Source organism: Rhincodon typus, chromosome 20, assembly GCF_021869965.1.
Source record: "Rhincodon typus isolate 14 chromosome 20, sRhiTyp1.1, whole genome shotgun sequence".
Lineage (NCBI taxonomy): Eukaryota > Metazoa > Chordata > Chondrichthyes > Orectolobiformes > Rhincodontidae > Rhincodon > Rhincodon typus.
Window position 1 is genome coordinate 43,706,070 of NC_063351.1, and position 25,687 is coordinate 43,731,756.

The window sequence follows — 25,687 nt, forward strand, 5'->3', positions numbered from 1 at the left end:
GCCATGCTAAATTGCTCATACTGTCCAGGGATGTGTCGGTTGTTTGGGTTGACTGTGGTGGATGAGGGATTACAGGGATAGGGGTCTAGGTGGGATGCTCTTCAGAGGGTTGATGTGGACTAGATGGGCCGAAAGGCCTCCTTCCACACTGAGTGTTCTTTTGATTCTGTGAAGTTTGTGCGTTAAGCTAATAGTTGTCAAAATGTGAGAGGAGATGAAGAATAAATATAATACAATACAGCACATGAACAGGCCCTTCAGCCCACCAAGCCTGTGCTGATTCCTATTCCTTACTTAGGCCTGGTACTTATTGCCCGTGCACAGTTTCTATCCCTCTGTCCATCTCCCGTTCGTGTCTACCAAGATACACCTTAAACTTTGCTAACATGCCTGCTTCCAACACTACCACTGGCAGTGTGTTCTAGGCACCCAACACCCTCTATGTGAAAAAGTTTCCCTGCACTTCTCCCCTTAATTTCCCCCCACTCACCTTGAACCTGTGCCCTCTTGTAGTTGAGCTTGCCACCCTGGGAAAAAGCCATATATCAGGAAGTGTTAAGACATCATCTCCCTTGCATCTCTTGAGACCAAGTAGTTAGTACCTTTTACTACAACTGTTAATCTCAAAACATTGCCAAAGTGCTAAATGACTGAACCTTGTATTGTCCTTTCAATTTATCCTGTCTTTGTCTTCACATTTCCACTCTCACCTGTGCTGAAAACAAAAAATATTGAGTCACAGTGGGTCAGACAGCATCCATGGAAAGATAGCAAGCTAAAACAGAAATTGCTGGAAAAGCTCAGCGGGTCTGGCAGCATCTGTGGAGAAAAAGCAGAGTTAATGTTTCGGGTCGGGTCAAACGACCCTTCCTCAAATCCTTCCTGCCAGACCCGCTGAGCTTTTCCAGTAATTTCTGTTTTTGTTTCAGATTTGTAGCATTCACAGTCTTTTCAGAGTCTAGATGACACTCTAGCAGAGCTGACATGAAGTGTAGGCAGTGACTCATGCTTAGCTGCAGCTTCAGTTTTGCTGATTGGGTAGTCAAATTATTTAATAAGAGTGGAATTTAATGCTCGCCCCTGTGATGGGAGCTTTCAATTAGATGGGAGGTGTACCCCTCTCGTTTTCCACTAGGGAAGGACTTGCAGATAGCCTTTGTTTTTTATAAATTTAACCTATTTTCTATTCAGCCTGTTCAGAGAAGTTATTACACATCTCTGGAGCAGGTGGGACTGGACTGTGGGTCCTTTGTTCCAGGGGTAGGGACACTGCCACTGTGATGCAAGAGGGACCCCTTTGCTCCTTTCCTTCAGTTGAGGCATTGAATGGGGAGTGGATTTCCACTTAGTGGCCTCATTAAACCATTACTGTTATTGATAGCTCACCACACAGAGAGAAGCTAACCCTTTTGCTTGTGGCTTCCCAGTTTATTCAAAGATACTTAGTGCCTGATGAAGGCACTCAACATTGAGAAGTGAGCTGATGATGCCTGTTGAGAGCTGACCCTTGTTCCTGCTGCCAAGCCCATTTCGCTTTGATTCTCTCGTTTGTGACTCACCTGTAGCCTGGGATGCAGTAGTCGCAAGCGGCCCCAGGTTGGTGTAGTACTGGGAGCAGCCACTGCCTCTCTGGTGGCGTCCATTCAACAGAGCTGATGGACTCTGTCTGGCGATTCTCATCAGGCAAGACGTCCACCCCCAAGGTTCTTTGGCCGGCTGTTGCCAAGTCAAATAATTCACACCATCCTCTTGCACGGCCAATGGAAAATTGTTTCTGATGTTGGTATCTGGTTCCCTTTTGAAAGTTGAATTAGTTTTCACCATTCTTTGAGACTCTGAATTCAATGTCACTTTATTGTGGACTTGCCAAGCTTACAGCATTGGAGGGGCAGTGACAATGGCAGCTATATTTTGGCCAAGAGAGTGACATGAAGAAGGATGGAAGTTCTGAGGAAGGAAAAGTACTGTTACTTTTCATGCTCCCTCTCTGTGCAAGCTTGACTCCATGCTCCTGAAATTAAATGGCCTTTTGTGTTCTAATTTCATAGTACTTTATAAATCACAACTAATCCCTAGAATAGTATAAAGGCAGTGGACTATACTTAAGAGGGAAATCAGGAGGGCAAAAAGGGGACATGAGATCGCTTTGGCAAACCAGGGTTAAGGAGAATCCAAAGGGATTCTACAAATTCATTAAGGACTAAAGGATAAGTAGGGAGATGATAGGTCCCCTTAAATATCAGCAAGGCTGCCTCTGTGTGGAACCGCAGGAGATGGGGGAGATACTAAATAAGTATTTTGTATCAGTATTTACTGTGCAGAAGGATATGGAAGCTAGAGAACTTGAGGAAATAAATAGTGACGTCCTGAAAAATGTCTGTATTATGGAGGAGGAGGTGCTTGGCGTCTTAAAACACATAAAGGTGGATAAATCCCTGAGATCTGATCAGGTGTACCCTAGAACTTTGTGGGAAACTAGGCAAGTGACAGCTGGGGCCATTGCTGAGATATTTGTATCATCAATAGCCACAAATTAGGTGTCAGAAGACTTTGAGGTTGGCTAATGCAGTGCCACTTTTTTTTTTTTAAGAAAGGTAATAAGGAGAAGCCAGGGAACTATAGACCAGTGAGCCCAACATCAGTGGTGGGCAACTTGTTGGAAGGGATCCTGAGGGACAGGATTTACATGTATTTGGAAAGGCAAAGACTTATTAGGGATAGTCAACATAGCTTTGTGCTGGGGAAATCATGTCTCACTAACTTGATTGAGTTTATTGAAGAAGTAACGAAGAGGATTGATTGAGGCAGAGCGGTAGACGTGACCTAACTGGACTTCAGTAACACGTTTGACAAGTTCCGCATGGTAGACTGGTTAGCAAGGTTAGATCATATGGAATACAGGGCGAACTAGCCATTTGGATACAGAACTGGCTTGAAGGTAGGAGACAGAGGGTGGTGGTGGCCCAGGGTTGCTTTTCAGACTGGAGGCCTGTGACCAGCAGTGTGCCACAAGGATCAGTGTTGGGTCCACTGCTTTTTGTCATTTATATAAATGATTTGGATGTGAAGATAGGAGGCATGGTTAGCAAGTTTGTAGATGACACCAAAATTGGAGGTGTAGTGGAGAGCCAAGAAGGTTAACTCAGAGTACAAAGGGACCTTGATCAGATGAACCAGTGGGCTGAGGAGTGGCAGATGGAATTTTAGATGAATGTGAGGTGCTGCATTTTAGAAAGGCAAATGAGGGCAGGACTGAGACACTTAATGGTGAGGTCCTGGGGATTGTTGCTGAACAGAGACCTTGGAGTGCAGGTTCATAATTCCTTGAAAGTAGAGTCGTAGATAGATAGGATAGTGAAGAAGGCATTTGATATGCTGGCCTTTATTAGTCAGTGCATTGAGTATAGGAGTTGGGAGGTCATGTTGCGGCTGTACAGGACATTGGTTAGGCCACTTTTGGAATACTGCATTGAGTTCTGTTCTCGCTGCTATAAGAAGGATGTTGTGAAACTTGGAAGGGCTCAGAAAAGATTTAGGAGGCTGTTGCTGGGGTATGACGTTTTGAGCTGTAGGGAGAGGCTGTATTAGACTGGGGCTGTTTTCCCTCAAATCAGAGGCTGAGGAGTGACCTTATTGAGGTTTATAAAATCATGAAGGGCACAGATAGAGTGAATAGCAAAGGCCTTTTCACTGGCGTAGCGGAATCCAAAGGGCTAGAGGGCATGGGTTTTAAGGTGAAAGGGGGAAGGTTTAAAAGTGACCTAAGGGGCAACTTTTTTATGCAGAGGGTGGCGCATGTATGGAATGAGCAGCCAGATGAAGTGGTGGAGGCTGGTATAATTACAATATTTAAAAGGCATCTGGATGGGTATATGAATAGAAAGGGTTTGGAGGGATATGGGCCAAATGCTGGCAAATGGGATTAGATTAATTTAGGATATCTGGTCAGCATGGATGAGTTGGATCAAAGGGTCTGTTTCTATACTGTCCAGCTCGATGACTCTGTGATTCTATAAAGCTCATGGAGAGGGTTTACAGGGAGGTTAAAGTACTCATTTTTCTTTACAATTTGAACGATAGCATTAGATAGCTGGTTCTGTCTGAATGCACTTGTTAACTGCCCAGCCTCTCCTTCGTATTGTATTGCAACTGCATTTAATAACTACAGATTATATTCCAACTGTGCCTTTAACAGTTTAGTCAGAAGCGATGACACTGACTTTTTAGCTCCTTCTTCACTCAAAAGGTAGTGAATCTGTGCAGTTCTCTACCACTGAAGACTTTGGAGGCCAAGTCACTGAATATATTAAAGAAGGACAGATGTGTTCTTAGGTTTTAAAGGCATTAAAGTGTATTGGGAAAATGCAGGAATATGGTGTTGAGGTAGAGGATTAGCTGTGATCCTATTGAATAGCAGAGCAGGCTAGAAGGGCCAAATGGTCTACTCCTGCTCCTAGTTTCTATGTTTCTAGGGAGAGAAGATGCTGCCACATGGCATTTGCTTACATAACACTCAGGGTTGAAGACAGAGAATGCTGGGAACATGCAGTGGGTGTAATAGCATCTGTGGAAGAATCATTGATCTGAAATGTTATCTGTCTTTCTCACTCCACAGACACTGCTTGACCTTCTGAGCATTTCCAGCATTTTTTGGTTTTGTTTTAGACTTCCAGCTAGTAGTAAGGTGACAACGATCTGTCTGCTGTGTCAATTCTGGCCTCTTGTAGATCTTGGAATTTAATCACATCACTGTTGATAGCAATGCATTCAGCCACTTGGGTGTAAAGCTGTGGCATACAAAGCAATGAGTTGCAGACAGCTGGATTTATTGAGCTGAGCTGCTGCAGGGTGGCCTAGTGAGCATAGTGAGCTGAATTAAGGCTGTAGCGTTACAAGGAGCACCATGGATTTACTGTTCAACAATTTATACAAGTGAAGTCATCAGAATATTGGTCTAAAGAAAGCAAGCAAGAACTAGACTTGCACAGCACCATTCATGGACATCCCAAAACACATTACAGCAAATGACATACTTTTGCAGTGTCGCACTGTTGTAGAAGATGTGGCTGCCAGTTTTAGCGCAGCAAGCTCCACAACAGCAAAAGCAAATGTGATCATGATTGAGAGATAAACACTGACTATGAATTATTGCTGTAAATTGCAGAACCGTGGGGTTTTATTCTGGCAGCATGTCATACACGTGACCCTGTAGTTCAAAAGACTGGAAAAAGAGATGGATTAAAACTTCAGGCATGACTGTTCATTGGAAAATATCAAGGGTAGGTCTCCATCAATTTTACCATCACACCTAAATCCCAAACTCATTCTTTCCCCTTGCTCTCCCTTTCCTTGGGATTGGAAGATGTGTATTCCCCGTCTATGCTACTTTTAATCAGATTTCCTGTACCTCTATCTACGTTTAAATTCAGACCATCCCAAATGAGATCATTGAGGAAAGGGGTAGGGAGAGAATAAAACCGAATATCGAGTGAATTTGGGCAATTTTTTTTTTTAAGCATAACTGTTATTCCAACCATAAAGAAAATACCTTATGGAATCCTTACAGGATGTAATCAAAAATATCAGTGCCAGGTCTGATTTGTATCTGTAGCCAAGAGTTCAAGCATTGCACATGCAAGGAGAAGAAATCATTGTAATGTAATTGTAATTCTGTTTCCTTGGTTTCACTTGGACAGGCTGCATTAGTTTTTAGTTAACACAGTAAGATTGAAATAGGCAAGAACAGAAATGAAACAGCTAAGAGTTGTGCCATATTCATTTTAAGGAAAATGAATAGCAAAATGAGCTCCAACTTCTAGTATTTTTGTGTGGTCCCATCGCTTAGGCATATTTCTTTCCCTTCCTCAACTGCACCCCCTACCCCCACCCCCGCCAACCCCTCCAGTACTAATCAACATGGGTATTTCTGCAGTACTGTCTACCTACTACAATAGGTTGATTTTCCACAGCCTGCAGACAATTCAAAATCAAACCCAATGGTACTGAATTATGGATAACAAGGTGTAGAGCTGGATGAACACAGCAGGCCAAGCAGCATCAGAGGAGCAGGAAAGCTGACGTTTCGGGTCTAGACCCTTCTTCAGAAATGGGGGAGGGGAAGGGGATTCTGAAATAAATAGAGAGAAAAAGGGAGGCGGATAGAAGATGGATAAAGGAGAAGATAGGTGGAGAGGAGACAGACAGGTCAAGGAGGCGGGTTGGAGCCACTAAAGGTGAGTGTAGGTGGGGAGTTAGGAAAGGGATAGGTCGGTCCAGGGAGGACGGACAGGTCAAGGAGGCAGGATGAGGCTAGTAGGTAGGAGATGGAGATGGGGATGGGGCTTGAGGTGGGAGGATAGATTAGGGAGGCGGGTACGAGCTGGGCTGGTTTTGGGATGCGGTCAGGGGAGGGGAGGTTTTGAAGCTTGTGAAGTCCACATTGATACCATTGGGCTGCAGGGTTCCCAAGTGAAATATGAGATGCTGTTCCTGCAACCTTTGGGTGGCATCGTTGTGACACTGCAGGAGGCTCCGGATGGACATGTCGTCCAAGGAGTGGGAGGGGGAGTTGAAATGGTTCGCGACTGGGAGGTGCAGTTGTTTGTTGCGAACCGAGCGTAGGTGTTCCACAAAGCTGTCCCCAAGCCTCCACTTGGTTTCCCCGATGTAGAGGAGGCCACAGTGGGAACAGCGGATACAGTATACCACATTAGCAGATGTGCAGGTGAACATCTGTTTGATGTGGAAGGTCAAATTAGGGCCTGGGATGGGGGTGAGGGGGGAGGTGTAGGGGCAGGTGTAGCACTTCCTGCGGTAGTAGGGAAAAGTGCTGGGGCTGGTGGGAGTGTGGAGCGGACAAGGGAGTCACGGAGAGAGTGGTCCCTCTGGAAAGCAGATAAGGGTGGGGAGGGAAAGATGTCTTTGGTAGTGGGGTCAGATTGCAAATGGCGGAAGTGTCGGAGGATGATGCGTTGGATCTGGAGGTTGGTGGGGTGGTACGTGAGGATGAGGGAGATTCTGTTTTGGATGTTATTGTGGGGTGGGTGTGAGAGGGATGAGTTGCGGGAAATGCGAGAGATACGTTCGAGGGCGTTTTCGACCACTGGAGGGGAAGTTGCGGTCCTTGAAAAACCAGGACATCTGGGATGTCTGGGAGTGGAATGCCTCATCTCGGGAGCAGATGTGGCGGAGGCGAAGGAATTGGGAATAGGGGATGGCCTTTTTTGCAGGAAGGTGGGTGAGAGGAGGTGTATTCTAGGTAGCTGTGGGAATCGGTGGGCTTGAAATGGATGTCGGTTTCCAGGTGGTTGCCAGAGGTAGAAACAGAGAGGTCCAGGAAGGAGAGAGAGGTATCGGAGATGGTCCAGGTGAACTTAATGTTAGGGTGGAAGGTGTTAGTGAAGTGGATGAACTGTCCAAGCTCCTCATGGGAGCATGAGGCGGCGCCAATACAGTCATCGATGTAACGGAGGAAGAGGTGGAGAATAGGGCCAGTGTGTCCTTCAATTCCTCCCACTTCCTACAGACAAAGGGGGTGGCCATGGATACCCGCATGGGCCCAAGCTATGCCTGCCTCTTTGTAGGGTACGTGGAACAATCCCTCTTCAGAAGCTATACTGGCCCTATCCACCACCTCTTCCTCCTTTGTTTTTCAAGGATCGCAACTTCCCCTCCACAGTGGTCGAAAACGCCCTCGAACATGTCTCTCGCATTCCCTGCAACTCATCCCTCACATCCCCTGCCCGCAAATTGTTAGAAAACGCCCTTGATTGTGTATAAAGGAATCTAATGAAACATTTTCTTACAAGCCTCAAACTCCTTTAAAGTTTTAGGTAATGAAAACCTTGCCTAAATGACACCCAAGTAGAAGTATCATTCTGTACGACAGTGAGATCCGTTGTTTTCCATGTAATGGTGACAGAACTGTCCCTCCATCCTTCCTCCCCTCCAATTAAAATTAAATTATCGGGACCTGAAGAGAGAATTCAGTATCCTGCCCGAGCCACCCCCTTTGGGGACTTGCTACTTCAAAGTTACTTATAAAAATAAGTTTTTAAAACAAATGTAAAATAATCTCTCTTGTGCTCTGAGAATCTCCGAATCCCTACAGTGCAGAAAGATGCCATTCCATCCATCAAGTCTGCACCAATCTTCCAAAGTGCATCCCACATCGATCCAACACTCCTACCCTAACCCTGAAACCACTCATTTCCCATGGCTGATCCACCCATTATGGGCAATTTAGCATGGCTAATGCACCTAACCTGCACATCCTTGGCCCTTAGGAGGAAACTGGAGCACCCAGAGGAAACACAAGCAGACATTGGAAGAACATGCAAACTCCACACAGAAGGTCACCCAAGGCTGGAATTGAACCCGGGTCGCGTGTGCTGTGAGGTAGCACCGCTAACCATTGAGCCACCACATCACCCCCTTGATTCACATCTTCAAACAGAAACTGGAAAGCAGCAAAAAGAATTCCTGGCAGTTGGAATTTAATCTGCAAGGAGACCATGGTATACAGCAGAAACTCTAAACCTCGGAATTCCTGTGAATACCCTGTCCCCACAAATATATTGATCACTGAATCATCACACTAGATGATCCATGAATCATCAATTAACTATTTCCGTTTGTTGAAAGGAAAGATTACACAAACTAGGGTAGTAATCCGTGGACTTCAGAAGGTTATGGGTGATTTAATTAATGTTTCTAAGATATTAAGTGGAACAGGTAGGGTAAATAAAGAAAAACTGGTTCCTGTGGTTGAGAAGTCGCGAACACGGGGGCGTAGTATAAAAATGTGCCAAATCATTCAGTAATGAAATTAGGAACCACTTTTGCACATAAAGGGTAGTAAAAGTTCAGAACTCACTTGGGCAAACGGGAATTACATCTTGGAGATAGCAGGAACTGCAGATGCTGGAGAATCTGAGACAACAAGGTGTAGAGCTGGATGAACACAGCAGGCCGAGCAGCATCAGAGGAGCAGGAAGGTTGACGTTTCGGGCCGAGACCCTTCTTCAGAATTACATCTCGATCGGTTATTAATTTTAAAACTGAAATTGATTAGATTTTTATTGTGTATGATTTTTAGGGATAGGGCACAAAGGTTACAGAGTTAGTGTGTAAGTTAACTTTGATCTCAGTGGTAGAAAAGGTTGTTTACTGTTCCTAATCTATACTCATGCTAATTAATTTTTAAAAGCTTTTTTATCTGTTCAGAGATATGATTTCATGCTTGGAATTTATTTTACTGCCACCAAGTCACCTGCGTTGTACTAATTCATTTGTAGTCAATCACATGATTAATACCAATCACTTTTACTCATTTCACCTCTTTCTTTTTGCTTTTCCACCGATTTATAGGTGTTGATCATTTGTTTGGCTTCCCATCTCCCCCCCCCCCCCCCCCCCCCCATTAAAAACAAAACAATTGTTAGTTGTAATTGGCATCACATTATTCACAGGGAAGGCCAGAATGCTCAGACACTGGAAAGTATGCAAGCATTCCTCTCACTTGTCCCCCCAACCCAACTCCAGCCAAACCAAGCTATCACACAGATCAGGAGCCGTTCTGCAGGTGACCAGGAATTTTAATCCTTTTCTTTCTGGAATCCTTTGTTAATAATTTACCAAGCACTTACAGGCTGAATTACTGAGGAGATTGCTCCAATTAAATCTTTATTTCATTCAAGATAAACATTCCAATAAATCCTTACCAAAGCCACACTCTCATATCAACAAAATATTGTTCTGATTCCTTTTCCATAAAAGGATAGAGTTCAGCTCTGCTGGTGATGCTGGGACATATGGGTCACCATAGTTGACCTCTATGTTCCAACATAACAGGGAGATAAATTAGCTGTCGTGATTCTGTCCAGTGACCATTGCCACAAAATTCTCATGATGTTTTCAGTAGGTGGGGCTAATGCACAATCGCTAGTTGACCCTTGAAGTGTGTTTTTTCTCTGGCCTATGCCATTGCCATCCACCCTTAGCCAAGATACCTGTTGGTGCAGATTGTGTACATGGAAAAAGAATTGAGTGGATTTGGCAAAAGGCTGACACCATCCTTTTGACGGTGATCATTTCGGAATCATAGAATCTAGTGGCACAAAAAGAAGCCATTTGGCCCATTGTACCTGTGCTGGATCTTTGACAGAGCTATCTAATTAATCCCAATCACCCCACAAGTCCCCTCATATTCTTCTTTTTTAAGTATTTGTCCAATTCTCCTTTGAAAGTTATTGTTGAATCTACTTCTTCCATTGTGGAAGTAGTGTGCTCCAGATCGTCAGAACTTGTTGCATAAAGTAGAATTCTTCTCATCTTCCCATTGATTCTTTTGCAATTATGTTAAATCTGTATCCTTAGATGCCAGCTGCGTTACATGGCTCCATATCGTAATCATTTACAATTTTGAACAAAAATGTTGTTGTTTTGAGCCTCTATTTTTAAAAAAAGCCAATGATCTATCTTGTATAATGGCCACATAAATTTCATCTACCACCTTCAGAAGATGTTTGATCTATTTTGAATGAATCCCCCATGATGGTTTCAGTTCATCTCCTGAGTGGCAGGAAAGGCTCACCACTCATGCAATTTCTGTACCCCTCCTCCTTGATGGATCTTTTCTGTTTTCCAGTTCTTTAACCTTCCTTAACTGCTCATGGTAGCTCCAAATTTGGCTGTCTGCTTACAAGGTAAGTAAGCCGATCTGATTACCACGAGAGATACTTGTAGACGTTCAAAGGTTTAACTTTTACCAGCTAAAATATAAAGGCTGTCAAAAATCAGTTTTAGTGTTCTCTTTCCTCCTGAGCCCTTTTATTGTACTGGACTTTACGTTTATCTACTGATTGACAGCTTGACGTTTTTTGGTCACATTCATCTCTCAGTCAGAGGTTTCTGAGTTCAAATAAAAAAACAGTGCTGAAAATATTTGGCAGCAGTTTTGGATTCAGAAACAGAGTTAAAGTCCTGAGTTGAATATGAGAATTTTAGAACTGGGATTCAGGAGTTCTGAAGAAGAGTCACTTTCCATTTGAGATGTTAACTGCTTCTCTCTCCAGAGATGCAGATAGACCTTCTGAATATTTCTCGCACTTTCTGTTTTAATTTCAAATTGACAGCATCAGCACTACTTTGCTTTTATGTCCTTGGGTTCAAGCCCCTCTCTTGTGTAAGTATTCTGCACTAGCGCTTCAGAAACAACAACTTGTGTTTCTCTGACTGCTTTAAATGTTGCGCAAAGGATATTTACTAGAATAATACCAGGAGTTTAGATACAAGGACAGATTAGTAAAATTGGGCTTATTCGCCTTGGAGCAGTGAAGATTAAGAGGTAAACTTATTGGGGGTGTTCAAAATTATGAATAATCCTGACATGTTAAAAAAGAATATTCCATTCCACTAGTTGGTAAGATCGATGACCAAACACTTCTCAAAGAGGTGAATTTGAAGGCAGGGAGAATGATAGAGCGGTTTAGAGGGAAATTCTATGGTTTGAGGACTGGGCAGCACATTCATGCATGATGAGCTGATTGAAACGGGAGTGCACCAAAGGTCAGATTCGGAGGAGCGCAGAGATCTCTGAGTTTTAGGCTGTGATTGCCGGTGGGGGGCGTTGTGGGGGTGTGGTGATGCTGGTGGTGGTGGTGGTGTTGATGTTGAGGGATTTACAGAGGTTGGGGAGCAAGGCTATGTGAAGGCTTTGAAAACAAAGATGTGAATATTTTAAAATTGAAAGCATTGCTGGACAGAGAATCAGTTAGGGTCAGTGAGTGCAGGATGCTGGGTCATTGTGAGAGTTAGGGTACAGTACAGTACGAAGGAATGCTGTTATCAGAGATATGCTGTCTTTTGTTTGGGGTTATACTGGACCCCGATTTGGCTTTTTAGATGGAAGGAGAACTGGGGAGTTCCCTTTGTCCTGGCTAGTATTATCCTTCAGATGTTGTCACCAACAAAAGATTAACCATACAATTATTTAATTTATGATCTCACTGCGTGAGAGAAGCAGTTGCCAAACTTGCCTATAATATCAATAAACACAGCTCAAGGGTAATTGAAGGGTAGTGGCCTGTAAAGCTCTGTGGGTCCACCTGATGGCATTTTACCTGAAAGATGGCAAATTCAACAGTGTTGAAAATCTCTTGCTGCATTGAAATGTTAAGCTAGAAGGGGTATTTCAATCCCAGAATAGAGGAACGTGGAAGTTAGGAGCAGAAGTAGGCCATTTGGCCCTTTTGAGCTGCTCCACTATACGATAAGATCATGGCTAATCTGATTGTAACCTAACCGCCCCCACCCCTTCCAGACTGCCCTTCCCAAACCTCTGACTCTTCAGGCAGTTGAAAATCTATCAAGCTCAATCTTGGTTATGTTCAATAACAGCTGGACTCCAGTGCTGTCTGTGGAAGAGAATTCCACATGCTGACTGTGTCCTCTGAATGAAAAGAATCTCCTCATCTCTGACTTAAAAGGGAGACCTCATACTGTATTCATAAACAGTTTCCCCTTATTCTGGCCTCCCCCACAAGAAGGAACATCCTCCTGGAATGCCCCCAGGCCAGTCACCTCAGGATCTTCATATGTTTCAATAAAATCACCTCTTATTCTTCTAGACCCCAGTGAGTATAGGCTCTCTCATTCTCTTCATGAGATGACCCTTTTGCCCCCAAGGGTGGTGTTTGAACCCACCTCTTGTGACTCTGAAGTAAGTGCACTACTGTGTGGTCAAGCTGGCACTTCAACAACATAAATCAATTGGAGTGTTCATCCCCCTCTTTCCCAGAAGAAAGTGAAAGCAGCCAGGGTACTAAAAGGGAGAATGATGGTGTATGCATGTATATGTACGTTAATTGTCTCTACAGTGCTGTAATGTAGTAAGCACCTTTTGTCCTGCAGCATTGAACTATGAGAAATGTCTCCTACTCCACCCTCTTGACTTTTAATAAGCTTATGCTGTCTCCAGTAAGTTATTGGACTAGAGTCTATTGTAAATAAACTTAATGAGTTTAACTAGGATATCCTATGTCAATAGCTCTGTGATAAATAAACATTGCCTCCTGAAAGGAGACTGTGTACTGAAGCCGTTTGTATCTCGGGATTCCAACAGGAAGGGCAGAGGGTTGGCTGAAAACTCCTTCCCTATGAATCCTAATCGAGTAATCCTTTTTGAGAAAATAATTTGAAACATTTGATAATATCAAAAAGCATGCTGTTGAGTTGGTTAATTCAGAGGGTCTGGGAAAGCACCCGAGAACAAGGCAAAGTCCTTTGTTTTAAGAGGGAATTATTGCACGATAAGGAAGTCAAGTACTTCCAGATAAAAATACAAAAAAGCAATAGTTCCCTTGATTTTCAGATCAACATACAGTCTCCTTTTAATCTTAATCATATAAATTTTGATACACTGTAATTCTCAACATCCTGACTACGTATAGTTGTGGAGTTGAACATGTCACGCTGACCCAGGTTAGTTTTACTTGATGGGTTAGGAAAAGTTTTGATTTGACTTCTTGACTATTTTCTGTTGAAATACAGTATTAATAATTTTTCACTCTGTCTTTATCACTCGTTCACGCTCTCTCTTTGCTGCTTTCTATTTTATTCTCTGCACTTTCTAAATCTGAAATAAAAGGTTGGTATGTCCTAACAGCAGAATCCAAAACTAGAGGGGATAGGTTTAAGGTGAGAGGGGAAAAATTTAAAAAGAACCTAAGGGGCAACTTTTTCACGCAAAGGGTAGTGTGTGTACGGAATGAACTGCCAGAGGAGGTGGTGAAGGCTGGTACAAATACAACATTTAGAAGCACCTGGATGGGTACATGAATAGGAAGGGATTAGATGGATATGGGTCAAATGCTGGCAAATGAGACTAGATTAGTTTTGGATATCTGGTCAGGATGGATGAGTGGGACCAAAGGGTCTGTACATCTCTATGACTATGGTATTTGTCATAGTCGTCAGTATTGAGACGAGCTTTCATTTCAGATTTATTCATTACTTTCAAATTCTGTCAGTTGCTGTGGTGGAATTTGAACCCATGTCTCCAGAGCATTAGTCTGTAACTCTAGGATTACCAGCCTTGTAACTTTACCATCTTACCCAGTTGGTGTTTTCTCTGCTTGTTGAAGCGTAGCTTGGCTTGAAGTATTAGTAAAGGCATTTGTCTGTTCAGTGAATATTACAAATGGGTCATTGATACCTATAAAGTCAAGATGGTGTTTATCAATCATTGTATTGAGCAGTCTCAGCATGTTGTTTTGAAGGAAGTATGCTCTCTCAGTTCCTCATAGAGATGTACAGCAAGGAAACAGACCCTTTGGTCCAATTTGTCCATGCCAACCAGATATTCTAAATAAATCTAGTCCCATTTGGCCCATATCCCTTCAAACCCTTCCTATTCATATACTCATCCAGGTGTCTTTTAAATGTTGTAGTTGTACCAGCCTCCACCACTTCCTTTGGCAGCTTATCACTGTTTGTTAATTTTTCTTGGACAACTCCAATGTCCAGATATACTTGAAATCAAACAGTAGAACAGTCAGCCGTGCTGATTCACTGCTGGGTCACACAGCACTGTAGGTTTCTTTCTCCATTTGATTCACTTCCCATATGGTCACTGCCTTTGTCTGTCTTCCTCCTTTTGAAAGTGCTGTTGTTTTGATTTTGTTTTACCCCAAAGTTCCAGAATAATGCAACAGCTTATAAAACAGTAATTACTGCTCCTAGAATTCGAGGAAATTTGTGCCAACACTGAAAATACCTCAAAAAAGGATTACCTCTTATAGCTGAGACAACAAGGTGCAGGGCTGGATGAACTTATAGCTACCATTTTATCTTGTCTGTCATCTTGGATTACCCAGAATCCTCCATTTTGCAAAGTAGGGGTATATCAACAAGAACTCTCTATGATCCAAATTGGCTTTTTGTCTCTTCCATAGTGCATCTGTTCAATCTATCTGAAAATGAGCCAATTGAGTAGTAAATAAGGAATTTGGCTTGTACTGTCAAGCAGCTTTGTGCCTGATTAAGTTGGATGCATGGATCAAGCATTAGAATGAGAATTACTTCACTCAGTCAATCTTATCTTTGCATAATTTGTTTTGATTTAAAAATAAAAATAAAAATACACCACTGTCCCACTTCAGGGGGTCATCTTGCATCGAACCTGGGTCCCTGGTGCTGCAAGGCACCGTGCTGCAGTGGTAGGTGCCAAGCCTCCGGAGCTCCCGCACTAACATCTCTCCCTATACTTCTTTCTTTACAATACTCTTTAAAATTTATCTCTTTGTCCAAGTTTTCAGTCACCAGCCTTATGACTATTATTGCTTTAATTTGACTTTGTGTTGAATTCTGTTTGATAACACTTTCGTAAAGCGCTTTGGGACATGTTATGTTAGGCACTACAGAAATTCAAGTTGTTGTTGCTATGTTCTGTGCAAGTGGTCTTTTCCAGTCATGCAAGAATGCTCATCTCTGATTCAACATTTACTGTGAGGCGGGGGAAATTAAGTTTCCTTTTACGTTGTAACCTTCACTCAAGTGCTGTTAGTTTGCAGGTTGTGAAAGAACGCATTGTTTTTCGAAGCGTTCCTTTTTTGTTTCCCCATAAACTCCTATCCATGTAATGATGCTCAAGATAAACTTGAAACATGACAATGTAGGAGCAAATTAATGCCTTGTTTGGTCTAAATTCACCAGTGAAGGAGCAATTTTTTCCAAACATCCAGGCCAGGAAAGCTCAGAGCTAACGTTAGCAGTAGAAATAATTTATGTCATAAGTGTACAAATTGAAAGCATCCGTCCTGAAGTTTGCAAGATAACAAGCACTCACAGGCTGGATCTTGCCTGTAGACCATGTGTTGGAAACCCCTGAGTTCTAACATTGTTCGAAGTAGAATGAAGCTCCCCTTGCTCTATGCCAGCAATGTGGTTTAGCTGCAATCCCTGCAAAGTGGCCCCATGCTGTATAATGGTTCTGTTACTTAGTCATGCGATAGGGTTAGGCAGACTCGGCAAGTTATCTAGGGTACGTGGGTACACATTTCTTCTGTAGAAGTTTGAGAATTTGAATTCAGTTACGAAAAAGTTCTGGAAATTTAAAAACTGATTTTGGCCCTCTAGGTTTATAATCCTGAGATTACTCCATATGCTAATGAGGCCAGAAATAGATAGATAATACAGTGGCTAAAGGGCTGATGTAAGAGGAAGGGCTTCAGATAGCTGGATCATTGAGATCTCTTCCAGGGCATGAGGAACCTGTACAAAAGGACGAGTTGCACCTAAACTGGAGGGAGATCAATATCCTTGCAGGTAGGTTTGCTATTGCTACCTGAGAGGGTTTAAACTAATGTGGTGTTGGGGATGGGTACGGCATCAGTAGGTCAGCATGCGGAGTGCTTGAGGAGAAGGTAGAGATTAAGTAAATCTAAAACCAACAACAGGCAGGGCCAGGTTAATGAACGTGATGGGACTGGCAGTCTGAAGTATATTTATTTTGATGCGTGGAATATAACAAGCAAGGTAGAAGAGCTTAGGGCGTGGATTAGTACATGTAACTATAATATTGTAGCATTATAGAAACTTAGTTGAGAGAAGGGCAGAACTGGTAGCTCAGTGTTTCAGTGTTTAATGTTTCAGGCGTGAAAGAGAGGGATATAAAGGGGTCAGGGAGTTGCATTACTGATTAAGGAGAATATCACAGCTTCATTAAGAGGACATAGTGGAGGGCTCATTCAGGAAGGCCATATGAGTAGAACTCCTAAATAAGTAAGGTACAATCACTATGATGGGGTTATGTTTTGGCCTCCAAATAACCCAGCGGGAGATAGAGGAACAGATATGTAGGTAGATCGTGGAGGGATGCAAAAACAACAGGGTTATTATAGTGACCAAAAGAACTGCAAATGCTGTAAATCAGGAACAAAAAACAAAGTTGCTGGAAAAGCTCAGCAGGTCTGGCAGCATCTGTGAGGAAAAAATCAGAGTTAATGTTTCAGGTCGAGTGACTCTTCCTCAGAACAGATAGTTGTGGAGGGATGTTTTTCTGACTGGAGATTTGTGATCCCCCCAGTGGTGTTCCACAAAGGTCAGTGCTGGGACCCCCTGTATTTTTAATATATATAAATGATTTCCATGAAAATGTAGGTGGTCTGATTAGTAAGTTTGTAGATGACACAAAAATTGATGGAGTTGTGGATAGTGAGAAAAGTTATCAAGGGATACAGCAGGATATAGATCAGTTGGAAAATTGGATGGAGAAATGGCAGAGGCTGTTTAATTTGGATGAGTCTGGTGATGCATTTTGGGAGGTCAAATGCAAAAGGAAAGTACACAGTAAATGGCAGGAGCCTTAGGAGCATTGATATACAGAGGGATCTTGTCCATGGCTCCCTCAAAGTGGCAACTCAAGTGGGTAAGGTGGTGAAGAAAGCGTACGGCATGCTTGCCATGATCAGTCGGGGTATAAGAGTTGGCAACTCCTGTCACAGCCGTATGAAGTTTAAGTCAGGCCACATTTTGTGTATTGTATGCATTTCTGGTTGCCACTCTATAGAAGGAAGTGAAGGCTTTAGAGAGAATGCAAACGAGATTTACTAGATGTGGCCTGGACTGGAATGTTTTGGCTATGAGGAGAGGTCGGAGCAGTCAGAGGCTGAGGGGTGACCTGAAACAAGTATTCAAAATTATAAGAGGCATGGATAGGGTGGATTGGAGTGTTTTTCCCAGGGTGCAAATGCTAAGGACATACTAAGTTTAAAGGAGATGTGTGAGACAAGTTTTTTTTAATGCAGAGGGTGATAAGTGTCTGAAACCACTGCCAGGCAAGGTGGTAGAAGCACATATGATGGCAACATTTTAAGAGGCATTTAGACAGGACACATGAACACGCAGGCATTAGAGAAATACGGTCCACGTGCAGGCAGTTGGAATTATAGGTAGTTCTCCTATAATGCACTAGTTGCATTCTTGTGTGACGCATTATAGGGAAATCGCTACAGAAAGTTGCTATACCTGAACAGCAGAAAGTTCATGTTATCCAAACAGCATCCATTATTCATTGACAATTTGCATTAGCGAAACACGTGTTATAGCAGAACTACCTGTAGTTTAGAATGGCATTGTGGTTATCACAGAAATGGTTGGCTGAAGGGCCTGTTCCTGTGCTGTTCTGTTCTACGTGCCATGGTGCAACTCACTGAGAATTGCCCAAATGGTTCCATGTTGCTTTGGGACGGTCATCTGCCATCCTTTCCTGACCTGCCCTTATCTTGCACTCTACTCGTGCAAACTATGGATGGATAATAAGTAATGAACTTGCCAGCAATGCACAAGTCCTGAAAATGGATAGGAAAAGAAGGCTATAATTAAATATCCTTTAATCACATCTCCTGTAACTTTAATAGAGATTGCAGTTGACCAAACTCTGCGCAAAAATATCTGTTATTTTCTCTGTAATTAGTGACAGGCTAATAGATTGGCTTTGGTAGATGTTTTGTGCCATAACCTCACACATGTAAGGAACTGGATTGAGATTGTCTGAATTAATTTCACATTGTATCCTTACAGCCAACAGATCACCTTTTATCTCATCAGTCTGACCCAGGTTTGAACTCATGTGAATGGATTGTGTAATTCTACAGCACTCCAGCCTGTATCCCATGTATTTGTATACTTCTCAATATAAATCTATACACTCATGTATCATGTTATCTATATGTATAACTCACTGTGTTTCTGCCTTTTCTGTCTCTCTGTCTCCATATCTTTTCTTACTGTCAATTTTCTGTTTTTGCACATAATTTTACTACCCATGCTACAAACTTTGATTTTGCATCACTGCTGCTATGGCCACCAAGCTTTATTACATCATTTTTTATGCTATGTCCTGAAAAAAATAAAACGCTCCTGAGGAGTTTGATCTGTCATTATGCTCATGCCCAAAGTATTGGTGACTTTCCAACTCTTCATCCAATCTGCAGTTCCTCAAACACAACCTTAAACTTTCTTGCTGCTTATTTACAAGATTGCTTCCAGGATGAGGGACATCATTTCCCTGGACTGACTGAAGAGGCTTGGGTTGCTCTCCTTAGGAGGTTGAAAGGAGGTTTTGTAAGAAGTACTGAAAATCATGAGGGATCCACATGGAGTTGTTGGAAACCATTTCCAATGGGAGAAGGTTCATGATCCAGAAAATACAGATTTAAAGTGATTGGCAAAGAACCAGTAGTGACATGACAAAGCAGGCAGTTTTAATGTGAAATGCATTGCATAAGTTGTTGGGTGGAGGCAGATTCAATTGCGATTCTCCAAAGTGAATTTGAAAAGCACCTAAGAAGGGTGGTGAATTGCAGGTCTATATGAAAAGGATGGGAGAGGGTGCACTAGTTAAATTGCTCTTGTGGAAAACTGGCATGGAGTTGATGGGCTGAATGGTCTGCTCCTTTTCTGCAATCATCATTATATGAACAGATCAAACATATCAATTGTTCATTGTCTACACTTGTATCCTTCCCATCAGGGACCTCTCTGGGTTGTGAACTCTTATTGACTTCTCTATCCTCTCATTCGTCTATGAAACAAGCTTTGAAATATCATCACTGTTTTGATGAAGGATTAGTAATTTCCATGCAACAAGCTCCCATAAGCAGTCATGTATAATCTGTTTTTTCATGTTGGTTGAGGAATAAGAAAGCAGCTCTCCTGGTTCTCTTAAAAATAGTGCCAATAGGATCTTTCTCATTTACCTGAGAAGGCAGATGGGGCCTCAGGTTAATATCTCGTATAAAATTTGGCACCTCCAGCATCCCTATAGTACTGAACAAGTTAATGCTCAAATCTCGTGATTCATAAGCGAGAGTAGTGCTGAATGTGCCACAGCCGACACAACCAGCAGTGATGGAGTGCAGCAGCTCACGCTGCACTGAGCCTGGCAAACTGCAAATCAGCCTGACACAAGAGTTTAAATTCCCAACCTTCTATACAAATAAATTTAGCTAGTTTGCTGAAACGTTGTACAGACATCGAAGATGCATTTAAGCTTCGCAAGGCAACAGACGGATGAGCGACAGCAGAAAGGGTGTTATGTGACTGTGTAGTCTGGCTGTCCACTTACCAGCCGATTGTTTCCTCTTCCTAGTTATCTGATAACATCTGACAGGTATGTACCACTATTAGTCAGTAACAGGTTATGCTGTGACAGCAAGAGAAGCGGGTGATGAATGAACTCGTCGTGCTTGAAGCTATATCAATAGTTCCTTATCAGCTCTCTTCAGAGACCCATAAGCTCCCCTGGAATCCAACATGGGCTCTGGTTAAATGAATAATCACTTTCATTGCAAGTTCCAGAGATATGTGGAGCAATATTTCTCTTATTAATTTAGTTTGACCATTCATTCTTTAAAATTTCCTGCCACTTTTTGCTGTCGTCCACAGTGTTCTCCTGCTGACTTGTGACTTTGCACTCCATAAACCTGAACTCATCAAAATTCTGCCTTTTTATTATAAACCACATGCCATTCATGCATCATCACTGATCTTGCTTCGTATATTGGTTCTCAGTTTGCCAACACTTGAATTTTCTTGTACCCCATGTGGCTATAAGCCTCACCATCTCTGTAACTTCCCTCATCTCCACAACTCTCCCAGGTATTTGCAGTCTTTCAACTCCAGCCTCTTGTGCACCTGAGACTACCATTAGTGGCTGTGCTTTTGACTGCCTGGATATTAAGCTGTGGACTTCTCCCTCCCCTTTCCTCCTCTTAATATGTTCTTTCAAACCCATGCCTCTTTGATCAAGCTTTAAAACAGCAAGTTTCAATATGTTGAAATGTAGCTGCTTCTCATGTTTTGATAAGCATTGCTCCTGCAAAGCAATTTGAGATGTTTTACTACATTAAAGATGCTAAATATGCTGTATTATACGGGCATTGAATTAATGACTTTTCTTAGCAAAACAAAAAGCTTCTGTTTCCCCTTAATAATTTGAAAAATAAGTTGCGGATGCCATGGTTGTTACATGTTCTTTGACATGTTGCTACAAAAGGTGAGACTTTACAATAATTTCTATTGCATTGGTTATGATGCTGTCTGCTGCTGGCAGTCAGGCATGGAGATTGAGCACTGTTGTTAACTGCTTAACCCTTAAGGCTAGTGGCAAGCCTAATTCGCAAGATATTTTTTGGTTTCTCTCTCATATGTTCCTGATGTCAATTTATGCTGGGGCCCTGTTCCCTACTGAATAGTCATCCTACTAACTTTAGAAAGGAAGTCCCAGCAGACTGTTAAGACCCTGGAGAGCCATGACTGACCCACACCATCTTGTTCTCATCCTACATCTATACAAGTGTACTGTGTAGGAGAGGCTTGGATGGTGACCAAAACCAGGAACCATGACTGATCAGATTTATAACAACAATCTGGCAATCCACAAATCACCAAATTTGTTCCTTTCCACAGCTTGTTAGGATTTGTTCTCCTAACCTCTGGATTGCTGCTCTGTATGATAACTACAAAGTTACTCTGTATACTCCTCATGGTTCCTTTGCTGTTCTGACTGGAGACAATCTTAAATTGCACCCTTGGTTCCAGGCACATATTGCTACTCCTTACCCTGTTTGCCATGGAGTTTTGTCCTACACCAACATCAACTTACAGCTGAGCCAATAAGCCCAGCAACAGTTCACAAGACCTATAATTAAGGGAATAGGACCTTTTTTTTTGTGTGTCTAGATTCATCTGGTATCTAGAGAACTGTTGTTTACTGGCAATGCAATTTCGTGACACTTGTGTCCTGTCTCTCTCTCTCCCTCTGTCTGTCTCTCTCTCTTTTCTCCACCACCTCTCCCCATCCTGAAACCCACGTGCTCACCATTCAGAAAAAGAAGTTCCTTTTGGTCCCAAATTATGTATTCAATTAACTGATCTCAGCCAAGGCTGTAGTGTTTCAATGAGTCATGCAGCATAGAAACAGGCCCTTCACCAAACCACATTAATCCCATTTACCTGCACTTGCTCCATAGCCTACTATGCCCTGGAAATTTAAGTGCTCATCCGGATTGAGCATAAGAATCAGGAGTAGGAGTAAGCCATCTGGCCCTTCGAGCCAGCTCTGCCATTCAATAAGATCATGGCTGATCTTTTCGCGGCCTCGGTTCTACTTACCCACCATCTCATCATAACACTTTTAATTTTTTGAACAGTAAATGAATTATCTATCTTAGCTTTAAAAACGTGCAATTAGGAAGCTTCAACTACTTCACTGGGCAGGGAATTCCACAGATTCACAACCCTTTTTGGTCAAGAAGTTGCTCCTCAATTCAGTCCTAAATATGCTTCCCCCTAATTTTGAGGCTATGCCCTCTTGTTCTAGTTTCACCCGCCAGTGGAAACATCCTCCCAGCTTCTTATCTGTTCCCTTCATAATTTTATATGTTTCTATAAGATCCTCATTCTTCTAAATTCCAATGAATATAATTGCGGTCTACTCAGTGTCTCCTGCCTCTCAACTCCGGAATCAACTTAGTGGATCTCCTCTGCACCCCGTCCAGTGCCAGTGCATCGTTTCTCAAGTAAGGAGACCAAAACTGCATGCAGTACTCCAGGTGTGGCCTCACCAGGACCCTGTACAGCTGCAACATAACCTCCCTGCTTTTAAACTCAATCCCTCCAGCAATGAAGGACAAAATTCCATTTACCTTAATTACCTGTTGCACCTGCAAACCAACCTTCTGCAACTCATTCGCAAGGACCCCCAGGTCCCTCTGCACAGCAGCATGTTGCAAATTTTTACCTTTCAAATAATTGTCCTTTTTACTGTTATTCCCACCAAAATGGATGACTTCACGTTTATCAACATTGTATTCCATCTGCCAGACCTTTGCCCACTCACTTAAACTATCTATATCCTTCTGCAAACTTTCGAGTCTTCTGCACACTTTGCTGTATCACTCATCTTGGTGTAGTCTGCAAACGTTGACACTACACGTTGTCCCCAACTCCAAATCATCTATGTAAATTGTAAACAATTGCGGTCCCAACACTGATCCCTGAGGCATACCACTGATTGTCAACCAGAAAAGCACTAATTTATCCCCACTCTTTGCTTCCTGTTAGTTAACCAATCCTCTATCCATGCTAATACATTGCCCGTAACGCTGTGCCCCATTATCTTATGCAACTGTTTGCGTGGCACCTTATCGAATGCCTTTTGGAAATCCAGATACACATCTACTGAATCCCCATTGTCCACCGCGCTCGTAATGTCTTCATAGAATTCTAGTAAGTTAGTTAAGCGTGACCTGCCTTTCATGAGCCCATGCTGTGTCCGCCCAATGGGACAATTTCTATCTAGATGTCTTGCTATTTCTTCCATGATGATAGATTCAAGCCTTTTCTCCACTACAGAAGATAGCTAACTGGCCTATAATTCCCCATCGTTTGTCTACCTCCTTTTTTAAACAGTGGTGTAACATTTGCTGTTTTCCATTCTGCTGGAACTTCCCCAGAGTCCAGCGAATTTTGGAAAATTACAACACGTGCATTTGTTACCTCTCCCACTATTTCTTTTAGTGCCCTGGGATACATTCCATCAGGGCCAGGGAACTTGTCTACTTTTAGCTCCATTAGCTTGCCCAATACTACCTCTTTCATGATAATTATCGTGTCCAGGTCCTCGCCTACCTTAGTCTCCTTGTCATCAATTACTGGCATGTTATCCATGTCCTCCACTGTGAAGACCAACACAAAATACCTCTTCAATGCCTCGGCTATTTCCTCATTTCCCATTATTAATTTCCCCTTCTCATCCTCTAATGTTTACCTTAGCCACTTTTTTTCATTTTATATATTTGTAGAAATTTTTACTATCTGTGTTTATATTCTGAGTGAGGTCACGCTCGTAATCTATCTTACTTTTCTTTATAGCTTTTTTGTGGCTTTCTGTTGATGTTTAATGTTTTCCCAATCTTGTAGTTTCCCACTGGTCTTTGCCACTTTGTTGCCTTATCTTTCATTTTGAAAGCCTCCCTTATTTCCTCAGACATCCATGGCTAATTACCCCTTTTCCTACAGTCCTTCCTTTTCACTGGTATATACTTTCGCTGAGCACTTTAAGAAAAATTGTTTTGGAAGTCCTCCACTGTTTCTCAACTGTCCCACCATAAAGTCTTTGCTTCCAGTCTACTTTAGCCAACTCCTCACTCATTCTGTTGTCGTCTCCTTTGTTTAAGTACAGGACCTGGTATTGGATTTTATCTTCTCACTTTTCTTCTCTATTCTAAATTCAACCATACTGTGATCACACTTTCCAAGAGGATCTCTAACTATGAGATCATTAATTATTCCTGTCTCATTACACAGGACCAGATCTAGGATAGTCTGTTCCATTAAATACTGTTCGAGAAAACTGTTGCGGGTACATTCAATGAACTCCTCCTCAAGGCTGCTTTGACCGACCTAGTTCAACCAATTGACATGTAGATTAAAATCCCCCTGATAATTGCTGTACCATTTTTACAGGCATTAGTTATTTCTTTGCTTATTGCCCAGCCTAATGTGATATTATTTGGTGGCCTATAGACTACTCCTATCAGTGACTTTTTCTTCTTAGAATTTCTAATTTCCACCCAAATGGATTCAACCTTATTCTCCATAGAACCTATATCATCTCTCACTACTGCCTGATGTCATCCTTAAATACCAGTGCTACACCACCACCCCCCCCCCTTACGTTCCTGTCTGTCCTTCCGAATAGTCTGGTACCTCTGGATATTTAATTCCCAGTCATGACCATCCTGCAACCATGTCTCCGTAATGGCTACTAACTCATACTCATTCATGATACTTTGAGCCGTTAACTCATCTACCTTGTTTCGAGTGCTATGATCATTTAGGTAAAGTACCTTTATGCTAGTTTTTATACATCTTTTTGAATTCTAACATCTCCATTAAATGTATATCATGAGTTTTCCTTTCTCTTAACTTCTTTCATAGTCTTTGATGTTGTTAAACCCACCTGCACACATTAACCTGCTGCTTTTTTTATTTACCATTTACTTCCTGTCGTTTTTCCCTTCCCTTTCTCCCCATTTCATTAGTTTAAAGTCCTAGTGACCACCCTATTTATCCTTTTTGCTAAAACACTAGTTCCAGATTGGTTAAGGTGGAGACCGCCCCGATGGTACAGATCCCTCCTGTTCCAAAACTGATGCCAATGCCCCATGAAATGGAACCCCTGTTACCCACACCACTCCTTTGGCCACGTGCTTACTTCCCTAATTTTCTTAACCCTCTGCCAGTTTGCACATGGCTCGGGTAGTAATCCAGAGATTATAAGGACCTCTTGAGGACCTGTTCCTTAATTTTGTTCCACGTGCTTGATAATCCCCAAACAGGTGCCATAAATGGTCTCTCTAACCATTGGTGAGAGGAAAATGGAAGCGAATATCTGTCAGGGTTCCTGTTCCAGATTGCTATCTAGTGCTGCCACTGACAGTGCCTGTATGCAGGCATCGTACAGGGAAAATTGATTTGATTATTAATTCGATTCACCGGACGTGATTTTGCAGACAAGACTGGGGTATCACATCTATTGCTGGTTACCCTTAGAATTTGGTGGTAGTCCTCCCTCTTGAACCCTTCTGGTAGTGGTTTTGTTTGATAGGACAAGCTTGAG

General features: G+C 42.4%; 1 protein-coding gene across 3 annotated transcripts in view; it reads left to right on the forward strand.

Moving 5' to 3' along the window:
- The window catches only part of zfyve27 (zinc finger, FYVE domain containing 27), a 161,547-nt gene that overhangs the window by 94,988 nt on the left and 40,872 nt on the right, over nt 1-25,687 (forward strand). The window contains exon 9 of one of the 3 annotated variants that reach the window (XM_048609059.1): nt 5,165-5,271. The exons of the other annotated variants lie outside the window; for them this stretch is intronic. Within the exon in view, the coding sequence (XP_048465016.1) occupies nt 5,165-5,256 (92 nt within the window). The 3' untranslated portion in view covers nt 5,257-5,271. Of the gene's footprint in view, nt 1-5,164; nt 5,272-25,687 lie in introns of those variants that run through there. 3 annotated transcript variants of the gene reach the window in all.